This window comes from Juglans microcarpa x Juglans regia, chromosome 5S (genome assembly GCF_004785595.1).
Source record: "Juglans microcarpa x Juglans regia isolate MS1-56 chromosome 5S, Jm3101_v1.0, whole genome shotgun sequence".
NCBI classification, from domain to species: Eukaryota; Viridiplantae; Streptophyta; class Magnoliopsida; order Fagales; family Juglandaceae; genus Juglans; species Juglans microcarpa x Juglans regia.
In genome coordinates this window covers 31,799,257-31,815,489 of record NC_054603.1, presented here as the reverse complement: position 1 = coordinate 31,815,489, position 16,233 = coordinate 31,799,257, and the positions used below count along the sequence as shown (strand labels likewise).

The window sequence follows — 16,233 nt, the reverse complement described above, 5'->3', positions numbered from 1 at the left end:
CCCATAAGCCTGGTCCATAAACTGTCTCAAGGGGTTTCGAGGCTACATGCCGCCCAGGAGGGCAGCAAGTGTAATTTTCTCATCCTGATCATTTGTTGTCATGCGTTCTTTATTGAACATGAACAGATAAGACTACAAGCTTTCGTCTTCTTGCTGCTTAACCTTCAAGAGGTAAGCAGCCAGTTGTCATCTCTTTCAATTGGCCATGAATTGTGTGAGGAAAAGGTGCGATAGATCCTTAATGTGGCGAATGGAATTTGGTGCCAAGGATACGAACCAAGCTCGTGCTGTACCTTTTAGGGTCGAGGGGAAAGCCCGACAGGCGATCTCGCCTAGAAACCGATGCAGGGTCATATGTGTTCTGAAAATGTCCAGGTGCTCCAAAGGATCTTTAGACCCTTCATATGCACTACCATCACGTTAGCGTTGTAGGGCAAGCGGGTGCTAGTGAGCATCTGGTCCATAGAGGAGGATGCCCCTACTCTCTTGCCCATCTCCTGGTACTTATTTTGGAGTTCCTGGAAGTTGTGCCGCATTCTCCTCTTATCTTCCTTGTCATACACCATGGCTACTCTGTGTGACTCCCCTTCTTGGTTGTGGCTTGGCTCCAAGTCTTTTGCTGATCTGTGGGAGCCTTCTCGTAAGCCTCATTTTCTTTCTGGAGCGCTTCCCTTGCATAATCAACCTCTTCACCAACTCATCCTTCTCTATTAAATGTGCATCTATGGTTCTTGATGAGACCTCTAGCCCCGGGTTGTTTGAGAACGAGTTGTTGCCAGCCTACGAAGCACACGTTAAGTTGATAGGAAATAAAATTCCACATATGGCTCCACTGTTTTGGACGTATTTCGTATGTACAACCGAGTCTCCTCGGACAGCCAAGGGGTTGGCTCCCTCTCCTACACAAACACAAATTCAGAGGAGGCTCGAGAATGTTTCGGTGACCCTCTGATGCCTAAGTAAGCTTTCTTTAATGGTGGTGTTAATGGAATTTTTTGCATAAGTCTGAATGTACCTTGTGGTAAGCTTTTTATAGGAGGTGTGGGGAGAGAAACTTGCACATGTTGTCAGGGGTAGTCCTGTCACTTTCATACTCTGGCTGCCTGTAGCATTTAATATGTGGTGTATCGGAGAAAAGTAATTAATGTAGCGCGGGTTCCTGACTAACACTTCGGCAACTTCTCTCAGGGCGTTGTTGCTTCTCCTGCATGCCTTCCAGCAGTTGCATTTGCAACTCATGAGTGCCTGAGGTGTCTAATAGGTTTGTGCGTGTCAGCCCTTGTCAACCTTGTCAGTACCTCATCATTTTTCCATGCCAATTTCTCTCGATCTCCATTTCTACCACCTCATGGGCCTTTCGGCCGGGTCAAATGGATCTCTTGGTTGCAGGATGGGCTTCTTATGGCCCGCTCGGCCGGGGTTCTTATCTTTTCCACATAAATATTTCTACACTAATTATGAAAACTTGGCGCATCCAAACATCCCCAAAAGCCATTGAGCTTAAACTTATGCACGGAAGTAATAAGAGAAGGTCTAATAACCTTTTTTTAGTGTGCCTTCAATTTTTATAGTAGATAATTAATTTCTAAGGGTAATGAGAAAAATGCAATACCAATTCAAGAATACAACAACTGATGTAAGATAATCAACTCTATATCTACATATTGCCTAAGAGGGGCACACAACATGTGTAGACGCCTGGATGGGTACTTGAGATTTGAATGGAGAACAACAAAATCGTGCCCCATGCAACATAGAATGGGTAAAACCCAAATCTGACTTGTGAAATCAAAGTGCTCTTGGATTTGGAGAACCATCAGGAAATCAAAGTCATATTTCGAGTTTAATGAGATACCAAACATTTCGAAGCTAACAAATAAATTTAAGAAAATATTACATCACAAAAACTAAGAGTTAGAGGGAGAGTGGAATCATAGATCAGATGAAAAATGCACGACATTGGTGAACGAAAGTTGGACTCAATCCATGACATTAGGAATCATTGTATACCAGTAGAAGTAATCTTGAGAGGGAAGCGAGATTCAGAGGGACGCGATCTTGAAAGGGCTTAAGGTTCTGTAATGGAAAGGGAAATATGAAGGTTCTTCACGTGAAAAGAGGATGGAGGCAAAGAGGCTGGCATGAAAGAGGCAAAGAGGCGTGCATGGGGCTTACCCCAGTATGCCTAACTTTAGGCTTTTTCCTTGCAAAAATACGCACCACTACTACCAATTGGTTTGTTTAAATCTACACTATTGTTTTTAAATTTAGACTGCGTTTAAATGTTGAGTTGAATTGAATTGATAAAATATTGTTAGAATATTATTTTTTAATATTATTATTATTTTAAGATTTAAAAAAGTTGAATTGTTTATTATATTTTGTGTTGAGATTTAAAAAAGTTATAATAATGAATTGAGATTAGTTAAAGATCCAAACGAAGCCATGCAGGTTTTATGATGCAAATCTCCAAATTTTACATTATTGTGTTGAACTATTTTAAGGAAGTGAATCTACACAAATATAATAAGAAAAGTTTAATCTTCTATGAATTGAGGCAATATCATTTTTTTTTCAAATATTTTATTTACGTTTATTTTTGTCTTCATAGGAAATATTTCATTTCAAATTTTAGAAGTGATTCTGATTTCAATTTTGGTCAAAGTTTTTGCAGGATTCTCGTTTACTCAAGTAGTTAATTTCATGCAATAATTTAGATTTTTTATTTTTGAAAATATTTTCATAATTTTGAATTTTGAATGTATTTAAGTTCAGCCTATGGGTTTTATGAAATAATTTCAAATTTTATTATTAATCAATATTTTCTAGAGTTTTTTTTTCTCCTTTTGTGTATTGGATCTTTTTCTTAATCTCAATCCCTAATTTCTTATGATTAATTAGCCGTTAGAATAGTTCTTATTTTATCCAGCATCATTTTACCACCGTAAAAATTAATACCTAAAAGTACATTATTCTCTTTTATTTCCTAAACACACTTACTTCAATATTAGTTCCATCATTTTAAATTATTCATAAGTTTATGTTCATAAAATATATTTTTCATAAGTAGTCTATGCTAAAAAAAAAAAAAAGAAATCTATTAATTAAATTAAATTAAATGTTTGGGTGGATCAAGGTTCCCTTGTATTCGGGAAATAATTTAGAAGTTTCAAATAAGAGAGAAATAGATGTTTAAAATAGATTATATATTATGTATTAATATAATAAAAATAATATATATAATATTTTAAAAAAAGTAATAAATATTGTAATATTATATTTTTATGAATGGGATTATTGGAACTCTATTTTATTTGGCACAACACAAATTATATAAACACATACAAATTATCACTCGTAAATTGTTGCGTTTAGGCCTGATTTGTTTTTCGAAATTATCTTATCTTATCTCATCTCAACAAATACATTTTAATTTTAAATTTTTAACTTTTTAATTTTTATCTAATCATCATTCCGACCCAGCCCGAAATTTTAGGTTTTGTTTGGTTACACATATGAGATAAAATGAGATGAGATAAAAATTAAATAAAATATTATTAAAATATAATTTTTTAATGTTATATTTATTTTAAGATTTAAAAAAGTTGAATTGTTTATTATATCTTGTATAAGAATTTGAAAAAATTATAATGATTAGATAAGATGAGATGGTTTGATTTGTGTAACCAAATAAATTATTCCCAACCAAATTAACCAACCGAAACATAGTGGTCAGAAGCGTAACAATTCCGATTTGTTTTTGAATAATTCGGTTTGGCTCAAGTAATACCCGATAATAGAAAACTGCTGATCCCATACATGTATACCCACTTTGAAACAACACTGTTTCATATTTACCCGACTCCTTCAAATGCCATTGTTCACTTTGTTCTGATTCTTTTCAACCTCTCCCTTAATCGTAGCGAGCTGATCCAGCGTGTATTAATGAAACGGTGCGTTGCATGTATAAAAAAAAAAATGGTGCGTTTAAGAAAAAATTGCATTCCTCACAAGTCCTCCTTATGAAACAGTGCGTTTCATATAAAAAACCCCTAGCCTCTATGCCTCCAACCTCTTTTCATGCGCAAAATCTCCATTTCCCTTTCCATTACAGAACCCTAAAGATCGTGTCCCTTTGTATGTTACACTATAGATCTAGAAATAAGGAAAATGGATGGGTAATGAATAATTGTAAGATTGTATTGAAATTGATGGTGGAAATTCTCTTGCTGCTCCAAACAGTCTCAGAATACAGAAATTTTCTAGATGCCCAATGACCGTCTGCTTAAGGAATATATTGAAAATAGTAAAAAGACTTAACTACCTTTACAATGGCCCATATTGTAAATGAAATAAAAATACTATAGCAATGAGAAGATGCCCACTGGTGACCCACGGACACAAGCCCAGCGTGATTCCCTTCTCCCAAGCCCATATGACCCAGCTCAAAGCCTCAAAACACTTCTAGGATCTTCTTCCTTCGGTCCCTTCATTCGCACGAACCAGCAGAACCTCCAAGATTCCACCTCTGTCTTCCTCTCCTATGCCCATGGTAGTAGACGTGTAACACTGAATCTCGCTTCCCTCTCAAAATCGCGTTTGATCATCCATATCTTCTTTTCAGCTTTTGATCCGAGCAGACGCCAATCGCAACAAATTAGGTTGGGTGTATTTACTTCAGTGTATTGCCGAAAATGGTGGTGATAGAAGTGGAAGAGACCAACAACGTCAATCCACCAAAATCGAAATCAAAATCGAGATCAACATCCACTTCGGCGAGTGCCAACAGGGACGCCTCCGATGGCTTCGAGACCGCCAGCGATGCCGAACTTCCCAGCGACGGCGACGACGAAGACTACAACAATGATGGAGGAGGAGCAAGGGATATTGGAGAGCAACAACAGCCACAAGGGGAGCTAGAAGACCAGAAAGTTGCTCCACAAGTCCAATCCGAAGGCACACTGAACGACGACGAACGGAAACAGGTTTCTTCGTGTTTTGCTGCTCGATTTCTGTGTCTTAGAAGTTTATAGTTTGTGTATATTTTAAAATGTTCAATTCGAATTGTGCACCCCGGGATTAGTCCGGACTTCGTTCTTCGACACCCGGTGCCAATAATAAAAAAAGTTCAATTCGAATTCTTATTGTAGTTATTAGAAATGAGAACCTTTTCCTTTCAATTGGTTATGCTTTGGTAATAGTTATTTGATCTTCTTGTCTTTTGGACTTTATGAATGTTCCAGGTTAGGTTATTATGACATTGCCAGTGATATTTCTATAATTATGATTTCATATTTCGTGTTTTATGCATTAAACGCGTAATTTTTTCTTTCATGGGAAATAACCTTGTCTATTTTGAGAGCTAGTTCCTAAAATGTGTGCACCAAAATAGCTTCATAATATTGTGCAGAAGATATTTTATTGATATTGAAATAGGCATAGCCCAAGTATACATGAGATTACACCTAGTTAGGAACTAGAAACGGATACAAGGAAATCATGAAAGTTGAGACCACTAAAATCTATAACATTGGCCCACATAAATAAAGTCTTGTAGAAAAAACTCTTAAAACTCTTCCAAAGAGCGTTTTCGATCGTCAAAATTTCGGTCATTCATTTCCCTCAAAATGCATCAAAGTAGACAAATGGGAGCCATCTTCCAGACAGCTACAATCTGGGGTATCCCCTTGATCCCTCTCCAACTAGCTAGTAGATCAACCACTCTCCCTGCCATAACCCATGCTAATCCCATTTTGCTGAAAAAGTAATTCCATGAGGCCCTAGCAAACTCAAAATGTAGAAGTAAATGATCCACTGTTTTGCCACTATTTTTGTACATACAACACCAATCAATAAGGATAAGCCCATGTTTCCTTGGGTTGTCAATGGTCAGGATCTTCCCTAAGGATGCAGTCCAAACAAAAAAGCAGCCTCAAGAGGTGCTTTACTCCTCCAAAATGCTCTTCCAAGGAAAGTGATTACTAACTTGAGTAGTAAGAACCTCATAGAAAGAGCGTACAGAAAAATTTCCTTTACAAGAAGGAGTCCAAACAAACTTATCCACCACTGTATCACCAGTTCCAATGGTGTATAGCAAGTTAAAAATATCAGCAAAGATGCCAACCTCCCAATCATGTGCCTCCCTAATGAAACTAGCATTCCACTGTTGTGAGCCATTAGTAATTTCCCTCAAATCAGCCCCCAAAGCATCATGTTCCCTTGCAATTATGAAAATAAAGGGACAAGCATCTTTAAGAGCAATATCTCCAACCCAAACATCATGCCAAAAACTAATTCTAGTACCATCCCCCATAATCAGCCTAGTGTGGCTAGAGAAGGACCCCCAACCTTTCCGGATATGTTTCCATAACCCCACTCCATATGCCCCCTAACTTCATTAGAACACTAACCCCTGTACTCCCGTACTTAATATCAATCACAATCTTCTTAATACTTCCCTCTCATAATTATATCTCCACATTCATTTCCCTAAGAGAGCCTTGTTGAAGACCCTCAAATTGCGAACCCCCAACCCACCACCCCTCAATGGGGAGCACACCTTGTCCCAGCCCACTAAATGAACCTTAAACTTCTTGCTGAGTCCACTCCACAAAATCTTGTTGGAGCTTCTCCATCTGCAAGGCAACACTAGTTGGGAGAGAAAATAATGATAAGAAATTTGTGGGAAGGTTTGAAAGCGTTCTCTTTATTAAGGTAACCCGACCCCCTTTAGACAAATACAACCTTTTTCACCAGCCAGCCTTCACTCTATCTTCTCTAGCACCTCATCCCAAATATTCTTGCCTTTGAATGGTGCTCTCAATGGAAGATCAAGATACTTCGTAGGCAGCAAAGAAACCACACAACCCAATAAACTGGCCAGAACCCTTTCATCGCGAACGTTACCCAACTGAAGCCGACCACATTCTATTAAGAGCCTCCACGACAATAACAAATAAGAGGGGTGATAATGGATCTTCTTGTCTCAACTCCTGTGACCTGTTGAAGAATCCCACAGGGCCACCATTCACCAAAACTGAGAATCACACCATTGACACACAATGCCTAATCCACAATCTCCATCTCTCCCCAAAACCACATCTCCTCAACAAGTAAAATAGGAATTTCCAATTAACATGATCATAAGCCTCCTCCATTCTAATTTACACAAAATACCCGGAACTCTTGACTTAGTCCTGCTGTCCAAGCATTCATTAGCGATGGGGACTGAATCTAATATTTGTCTTCCCCTTACAAATGCATTTTGAGACTTAGAAATGATTCTATCCATGACCAAGTTTATCCTATTGACAAGAACTTTTGAAATTATCTTGTACATACCATAGACAAGACTAATAGGACGGAAGTCCTTCACCTCCATTGGACCAACCTTTTTGGGAACAAGTGCAATGAATGTAGAATTAAAACTCTTCTCAAACATCCCAAAAGTGAAAAACTTGTGAAAAACCTTCATAATATCCTCTTTCACCACCTCCCAACAAGTATGAAAAAATTCCATAGTAAAACCATTAGGGCCCGGAGCTTTGTCTCTATTCATTTTTCTAACTACTTAATGTACCTCTTCCTTTTCAAAAGAACTCTCAAGCCAGACCACACTTGTCTGATCAATTGCCTCAAAAGATAGAACATCTAGTCTAGGCCTCCAATCAAATGGTTCTGAAAGCAACTCTTCGAAATGTCTAGCAATATGATCCTTGATAAGGATCTGGTATTAATGTATTTAAGTTGTACTTGTCTTCTAACTGTAAGCTAAGTATAGAAGTAGAGATATTTTGAAGATTGAGGAGTACCATACAATGCTTTCTTCTCTTCAGTCAAAAACAAATACCTGTCGTGAGTCATTGAATAGAAAACTCATCAGGCACAAGATCCATGTAACAATCAGGGATGGGAGTTTTATGACTGTGTCAGACCTTTAGGGCATAACCTCCTGGGAGATTATGTCTCGAGTCGGGGAGCATCTTTATGGATATCTTAGTTTGCTCATATAGTTCTTTCTTGTGATTATTTTGGTTGCTTATTTAGTATTACTCAGGTGAAGTGGCGAAACTTTTACCTTGAATTCCTTTTTCTATTAATGTTTTAATGTATTTATTGAGTGTGTATATATATATATATACACATATATATATATATATATATATATATATATTCAGTGCTAATTGCTAAATATGGAATCTACTTTTGATGGCTATATCTACCTTTGTACTGCTATGAAATATCTGAATATTATTTTATCTTGCATTAAAGCAGAAAGCCTTAGCGCAAGCAAATGATTCGAAATTGCAAGGAAATAAACTGTTTGGAAATGGGCAGTATGAGGAAGCATTATTACAATATGAACTTGCTTTACAATTCGTGCCAGCCATGTCCTCCTCTGTGGAATTATGTTCCATATGCCATGCAAATCGTGCAGTGTGTTTTCTGAAACTGGTATGTTGTTCTTTCTAATGATAGAGTGATATTTATGTAATCCTACATTTTTCTTCTTTAATCTTCACTGAGATTTTTTTTATGAACTTTAAACTTTACCGAGATAAAATTTCAGAAAGCCCATATTTGATATGTTATGAAATAAAAGAAAAAGAATATTATGAGGGATTGAAACATCAATTGACAATTGAGATATCAAGTGCTGGCACCTTTATGTATACTTTGTTCATAGCAATAGTTTTGAGTTTTTATTTTAAAAAAAAAAAAATTGAGTTATATGATTGATTTTGGAAAAATCTATCCACCACCTTGAAAATTGAGTCAAACCCTCCGACTGCCATTAGGAGACCGAAACAAAAAATCATACCCAAAAATCTTACCAAGGCGTTTGAGGTATTGGATGTGGAGTGTACTGTGCATTTTTCTGCTTGTCCATTAGAAATTTGATTATATGACAATGCCAAATAATTTTCTCAATATCTCTTTGAAGTACTTGCCAACATAATCTAATTTTCTCCCATGGAAGCCGTCCTATCTCATCCACTCATCCAAATTGCTGGATTCTCTGACAACAAAGTCGTGTATGGAAGTGTTTGGTAAACCAATCTTGCCATATAATTGATACCCATTTTGGAGACTGAAGTCAGAGTGCTTGGAAAATGAATTAACTGCCATGCTATTTCTTTAGCTCTTCAAAAACTCTTATTTGTACAGCCATAGAATTGCTTGTTGGGGCTGCTGAGCATAACAAACCAAAGCCAAAGACAGATCAAGGTAGCTTTCCTACTAAGTGTCATGAGTCTACATACTTCCATGCTCGCACTTTGAATATTCGAAAGGGGCATTAAGGCTTGGTTTGGATTGAGAGGGGCTCTCAACTCATCTCATCTCATCACTACAACTTTCACAAAGTCCCACACAAAATACAATAAACAATTCAATTTTTTCAAATCACAAGACAATAATAATATTAAAAAATAATATTCTAACAATATTTTATTTAACTTTCAACTTTCATCTCAACTCACTATCCAAATCTAATCTAAATCATTTGATCTGGGTTGGGGTGGCAAGTCACTCCTATAGGTGTGTGATAACAGAGCTGTATTGCTGGCAAGTATGCACTCAATTTTGCATCCCTGAAAATATATTCGTCTGTAGATTTAATTACTTCCATGCCTCCTTTTCACAGAAGGAACAAAGTCATTATGAGACATAGTGATTTCTTTAGGCACACAGTAATTGGTGCCATGATAGAGCTATAATATTTGATAGAGAGCTTATAAGCCATGTAATATATTTTGGGATGCGGATGGATTTACTATGGGATTCTATCAAGCTTGTTGGGAGGGGATTAAGGAAGACCTTATGAAAGTCTTTCATGATTTTCATGCTTATGCTAGATTCGAAAAGAGCCTTAATTCTACCTTTCTAGCTCTAATTCCCAAAAAGACAGGATATGTGGATATTAAAGGCTATCGCCCCATTAGTCTTGTGAATGGGGTGTATAAGATCCTCTCCAAAGTGCTTGCGAATAGATTGAGCTTAGTGGTGGAAAAGCTAATTTCAAAGCCACAAAATGCCTTTGTAAAAGGGCGACAAATTCTTGATTCAGTCCTCATTGCAAATAAAGTTTTGGATGGACGTTTAAAGTCTAGAGAACTTGGGCTGCTTTGTAAGCTAGACATAGAGAAAGCTTACGACCACATCAATTGGCAGTTTTTACTTTATCTACTTGCAAGATGTGGCTTTGGGGGGGAAATGACAGAAATGGATAGAATTTTGCATCTCTTCAGTGCGATTCTCTATTTTGGTGAATGGATCACCGGCGGGTTTCTTCAACTCCTCCCGTGGTTTGAGACAGGGATATCCTCTTTCTCTTCTACTTTTTTTATTCATCATGGAAGCTCTAAGTAAGATGATTGAGGGCTTGGTGGATGGGGGCTTTCTTTATGGTTTTCCGGTGGGGAATGACAATCTTAACATCTCTCACCTGTTATTTGCTGATGACACTCTAATTTTTTGCGGTGCACATCTTGGTCAAATTCAAGCCTTGAGGGCGTTACTCCTTTGCTTTGAAGCTACATCAGGCTTGAGTATTAACCTTTCAAAGCCTGAATTAGTGCCAGTGGGGGCCGTTCATGAAGCAGAATCATTGGCTACACTCTTGGATGCAAGGTATCTTCACTGCCTCTAAAATACCTTGGTTTACCATTGGGTGCCTCTTTTAAATCTAAAAGGATCTAGGATGGAGTCGTCGAAAGGGTGGAGCGCGGTTGGCTTCTTGGAAGAGGTTATATTTGTCGAAAGGTGGTAGGTTGACTTTGATTAAAAGAACTCTTTCAAACTTACCCACGTACTTTTTGTCTTTGTTTCCGCTTCCTACAAAGGGATTTCCTATGGAGTGGTTTGGGAGATGAGTTTAAATTTCATCTGGTCAATTGGTCAACGTTTTGTACCAATGTTTTGAATACCGTACCGGTCAAGGCACTGGAACGAAATATTTCGGTACCAGTACCGTTTCGGGATAGCGTTTCGGGATAATGTTTCGGGATAGTCGATCTATAAATAAACTATATATATAAATATATATAAAAATTATATTCTAAAATAATAGTTTATATATAAATAAATTATATGCAAATACATATATATATAAATTATAAATAGTCTAGTCTGAATTGAGGGTTAAAAAATAAGCTTGTAGTTTGAAAAAACGAAAAAAAAAAAAAAAAAAAACACAGGCCGAAATATCGGCCAGTACCGGCCGAAATATAGGCCGGTACAGGCTAAATTGAGGCCGGTATGACCGGTACCGGCCGGTATTTTGGCCGGTACGGAACAGGTAGAGTACCTGTACCGGCCAGACGGCCGAAACGAAAAATTTCGGCCGTACCGGCCGGTACGGTACGAAATTTAAAACTTTGTTTTGTACACCAATTTGTGGGGGAGGGTTGGGGATTCGTCAATTGATAAAATTTAATCAAGCTCTTTTGGAAAAATGGTTGTGGAGATACCAACTTGAAGGGGAAGCTCTATGGAAGTTGGTTATATACTCTAAATTTGGAGAGGCTTGGGGAGGTTGGTGCTCGAATGAGGTACGAGGCACATATGGAGTGGGGTTATAGAAATATATAAGGGGACATTGGGAGACATTTAGAGGACATGAACATATGGTGGTGGGTGATGGTTCTCACATCAGTTTTTGGTATGATAAATGGTGTGGTGTGGCGACCATAGCCTTTTTGAGCTCGCAAGAGAAAAGGATGCAACGATTGCTGATCTTTTGGTCCTTTCAAGTGGCCCCCCTCAACGGAATATTGATTTCATTAGGGCAACCCAAGATTGGGAGGTGGAAATTATTTTAGAGTTCTTTGCAACATTGTATTCAATAACTATACCAGGGGATACCAGGGACAAGATGCACTGGAGTCTTTCTAAGAAAGGCAACTTCACTATTAGATCATTTTACCAAGCTCTAACGAGTCCTGGTTTGACCATGTTCCCGTGGAAGAGTATATGGCAGACGAAAGCTCCTTCAAAAGCGGTTTTTTTTTTTGTTTGGACAGCAAACACTGGACAAGATCCTGACCACAGATAACCTGGGAAAGCGTCGGGTAATTGTGACTGATTGGTGTTGTATGTGTAAGAAGCAGGCAGAATCAATAGATCATTTGCTTCTACATTCCGAGGTGCCCAGGGTCATGTGGGATGATTTTTTTACGAGAGTCGGTTTGTCTTGGGTCATGCCTCTTAGATTGGTGGACTTCCTTGCAAGTTGGAGAGGCATTCAGGGTAACTCACAGGTGGCAGTCATTTGGTGTATGGTTCCTGTTTGTATGTTGGTGTATCTGGAGGGAAAGAAATGCAAGAAGCTTTGAAGACTGTGAGAGAACAACGGATGAACTTAAACTTTTCTTCTTTAAGTCATTGCTTTTATGGGCAGGAACCATTGTTTGTAATGGAGTAAATGTTCATGACTTGCTTCTTTCGATCATAAACCCTAACTAGGTGTTTCTTATATATACTACTTTTGTACCTGGGCTTTGCCTATTTCTGTTAATAAATTTTCTATTATTACCTATAAAATATATATATATATATATATATATATATATATTTTGGGATGCAATTGTCTTCTAACCGTGACCTAAGTAGTGTATTTCTGAGCTGGACGAGTTCAAAACTTTCTTTTTCAATACACTTCCTCTGGACAGTCGATAGATTTTAATGGAATTTACTTCCATGATTTTCTAGTATCTTTTTTTCCTTCTAGACAGGTGTCTCTCTTATATGCATTATTTGCACTAGGGTTCGGCCTTTTGCACTTTCTAATAAAAATTTTTACTTACAAAAAGAAATTGTGACCTAAGTATGGAAGGGGAGATCTTTTCAAGATGGATGGGTGCCACATAATGCTTTATTATCTTCAGTCAAAAGCAAATTGTTGTAGGGGGCTATGGAATACAAAATGTCAATTTACTTTGAATAGATGTGCTTCATTTCATCTGAACTAATGGGTTTTCTATTGTTCATTTGTCTGTTTTCTGTACTCAAGTTTTGCAGACTTTTGAGTTTTTGATTTTACAGAGCTTTTAAATTTATTTATTTGCATATAGGGAAAATATGATGAAACAATCAAGGAATGCACAAAAGCATTAGAACTAAATCCTACGTATATGAAAGCATTGATTAGGAGAGGAGAGGCTTATGAAAAGCTTGAACGCTTTGAGGAGGCTATTGTTGGTAAGTTTGGATTTACTACAATATTTAAATCCTTGGATTGTTGCTAGATATTATATTTATTAATTGCTTTCCTTTGTTGTCTTTGATTATGTAGCGTAGTTCTGAACAGCTTGCTGACATGATGGAATTTTCTAACTGATTTTGTTCTCAAATTGACTTGTAGATTTGAAAAAAATCTTGGAATTGGATCCTTCAAATGACCAAGCTAGGAAAACCATACACCGCTTGGAGCCATTGGCTGAAGAAAAGCGAGAAAAGATGAAGGAAGAGATGATTGGTAAGCATAGTAAATGTTCTTTGTGATTTCTTCTTTCTTGTCTTTTATCACTTGACTTCTAGCATCTTCTCCTTGGATCTGAAAAAGGTTTTTTTTTTTTTTTTTTGGCAACTATTGTAAGCGATGTCCTTTTGTACCAGGTTTGCCTCTTTCACCAAGGCTAGATATTGGTGAAATGCCCCCACCTATATCTTACGACATAAACACGCACACGCACATGCACAAAAACACACACTGTGCCGAGGGCCTTAAATGTAAAAGAATTGAAAGTAGCATGAGATTTTCGGATGCGCTAGTTTTTGTGAGCATCATACGGTCTTGCCTATGAATATCTGGTGCTTTTTGTTTGCACTTCTTATGTATTTATCTCAGATGTTTTTCTTTGGTTTTATTCTCTGTATATTGACACTTGAATTGTATATGGTTGATTTTACCTTTCAAAAAGAATTTTATATGGTTGATTTATACCGATGCTCATCTAGATATTGGATGCTTCATAGAATTTTATAATCCGAGTATTTTATGCTTTTAACTAAAATTTGCATGCTTCTAATTTGCACACTTCATGGCTTGTGTATTATAAATTGGTCTTGTGAGCAGGGAAGCTGAAAGAAATGGGCAACTCTTTATTGGGTCGATTTGGGATGAGTGTTGACAACTTCAAAGCTGTCAAAGATCCAAACTCCGGTTCCTATTCCATTTCGTTCCAACGTTGAGTCTTAATTGATTTGGTCAACATCAACCGCGTTAGTGTAATGGAAGCAGTCATCTGAATGGGGATGGGGGGCACTACTTCATTTGCAGGTTCCAACCATTATTACAAGTGAAGTGCAGTGCAGTGCAGTGCAGCGCAGCGTTGATTAAAGTTATAGAATATAAGTAGTAGTTTTGTTTCCTCCATAAGAGATTGAAGTGATGTGGTCTTTTTAGTTTACTTTTGGTGTCTATGGGTCGTAAGTTTATACTTATTAGTGATTCTCGTTCAACTTCTTTATTGCTGATGGTCTCTGCATCTCCAGTTTTTTTTTTTTTTTTACTAGTATTTTCATGGGTAATGATATATATATATATATATATATATATATATATATACAATCTTTTTTACAACTCTTTATAATTTTGTTTTAAATGTAGGGTAATTATGTACAAGTTAAAATTTAAATAAAAAAAGTAGTGTTCTTGATGAAGTAACACTTATCACATTTTTTTTTTCCTTTTTTTTTTTTTTTTTTTTTTTTTTTTTTTTTTTTTTTTTTTTTTTTTTTTATAAAATAACACACATTGGTTTCGAAGAGTCAAATCTAAAAATATCCTTTGCAATTACAAAATTTTTTAAGTTCTCTGAAAACATCATCTGAAAATATCAAAAAATATACTGTGTGAGACGGTATCAGTTCAGTTCTCTGAAATTGATCCTCTGCAATTACAAAATTTTTAAGTGTCAAATCTAAAAACTATTAAAAATTACGTACCACATGGAATAATGATAAGCTTTTGCAAAAATACGCACCACTAGTATCAATTGGTATTGTTAAATCTACACCATTGTTTCTAAATTTAATGATATGTTTTACGATGTTAATCTAAATTGATGCAGGAATTCGGGTCTAGATTTTACATTAAATGGTTTGGATTCAGATATGAGTTTAGATGAGTTGAGATGGTTTGTAAATAGTAAAATAAAAATTAAATTATTTTATTATATTTTGTGAGAATTTGGAAAAGTTGTTTGGGATTTAAAAAAGTTGAATTGTTTATTATATTTTGTGTAAAAATTTAAAAAAATTGTAATAATAAGATAAGATGAGTCGAGATGAGTTTTGAATGCAAATGGGGTCTAATTGTGTTGAACTACTTTAAGAAGGTGACTCTACACAAATATAGTAAGAAAAGTTTAGGCTGTGTTTAAATGTTGAACTGAGTTGAGTTAAGTTAAAATGATAAAATATTATTAGAATATTATTTTTTAATATTATTATTATTTTGAGATTTGAAAAAGTTGAATTGTTTATTATATTTTGTATTAGAATTTGAAAAAGTTATAATAATAAGTTGAGATAAGATAAGGTTCCAAACGAAGCAGTCTTCTTTGGATTGAAGCAATATCAACCTTTTTTTTTCTTTTTTCCCAAATCTTCTATTTATATTTATTTTTGCTTTTATAGAAAATATTTCATTTCAAATTTTGGAAGTGATTGTGATTTCAATTTTGGCCAAAGTTTTTACAGGATTCTTGTTTACCTGTTCATTTAATTTCATGCAATAATTTAGATTTTCTATTTTTGAAAATATTTTCATAATTTCGAATTTTGAAGGTATTTAAGCTCAGCCTATGGGCTTTATGAAATAATTTCAAATTTTATTATTAATCAATATTTTCTAGAGTTTTTTTTCTCTGTATTAGATCTTTTTTTAATCTCAATCCCTAATTTCTTATGATTAATTAGCCGTTAGAATATATTTTATTTTGTCCGGCATATTTTACTACTGTAAAAATTAATACCTAAAAGTACATTATTCCCTTTTATTGCCTAAACACACTTACTTCAGTATTAGTTCCATTATTTTAAATTATTCATAAGTTTATGTTCATAAAATATATTTTTCATAAGTAATTTATGCTAAAAAAATATGAAATCTTATTAATTTAATTAGATTAAATATTTGGATGGATCAAGGTTGCAATAATTAATAAGAGATAAATAGATATTTAAAATAGATCATATATTATGTATTAGTATAGTATAGAAAATAGA

General features: G+C 35.7%; 1 protein-coding gene across 2 annotated transcripts; it reads left to right on the top strand.

The window, feature by feature from the left end:
• Positions 1–4,427: 4,427 nt before the first annotated feature.
• LOC121267578 (tetratricopeptide repeat protein 1) lies at positions 4,428–14,500 on the top strand. 2 transcript variants are annotated; one of them, XM_041171498.1, is made up of 5 exons: positions 4,428–4,985; positions 8,272–8,454; positions 13,074–13,200; positions 13,364–13,477; positions 14,078–14,500. In XM_041171498.1, the coding sequence occupies exons 1-5, from the start codon at positions 4,695–4,697 to the stop codon at positions 14,191–14,193; spliced, it is 831 nt and encodes a 276-aa protein (XP_041027432.1). In that variant the 5' UTR covers positions 4,428–4,694; the 3' UTR covers positions 14,194–14,500. The 2 variants fall into 2 exon arrangements, with proteins under 2 accessions (XP_041027432.1, XP_041027433.1); XM_041171499.1 differs by having other exon boundaries at positions 4,434–4,985; positions 8,275–8,454.
• Positions 14,501–16,233: the final 1,733 nt, after the last annotated feature.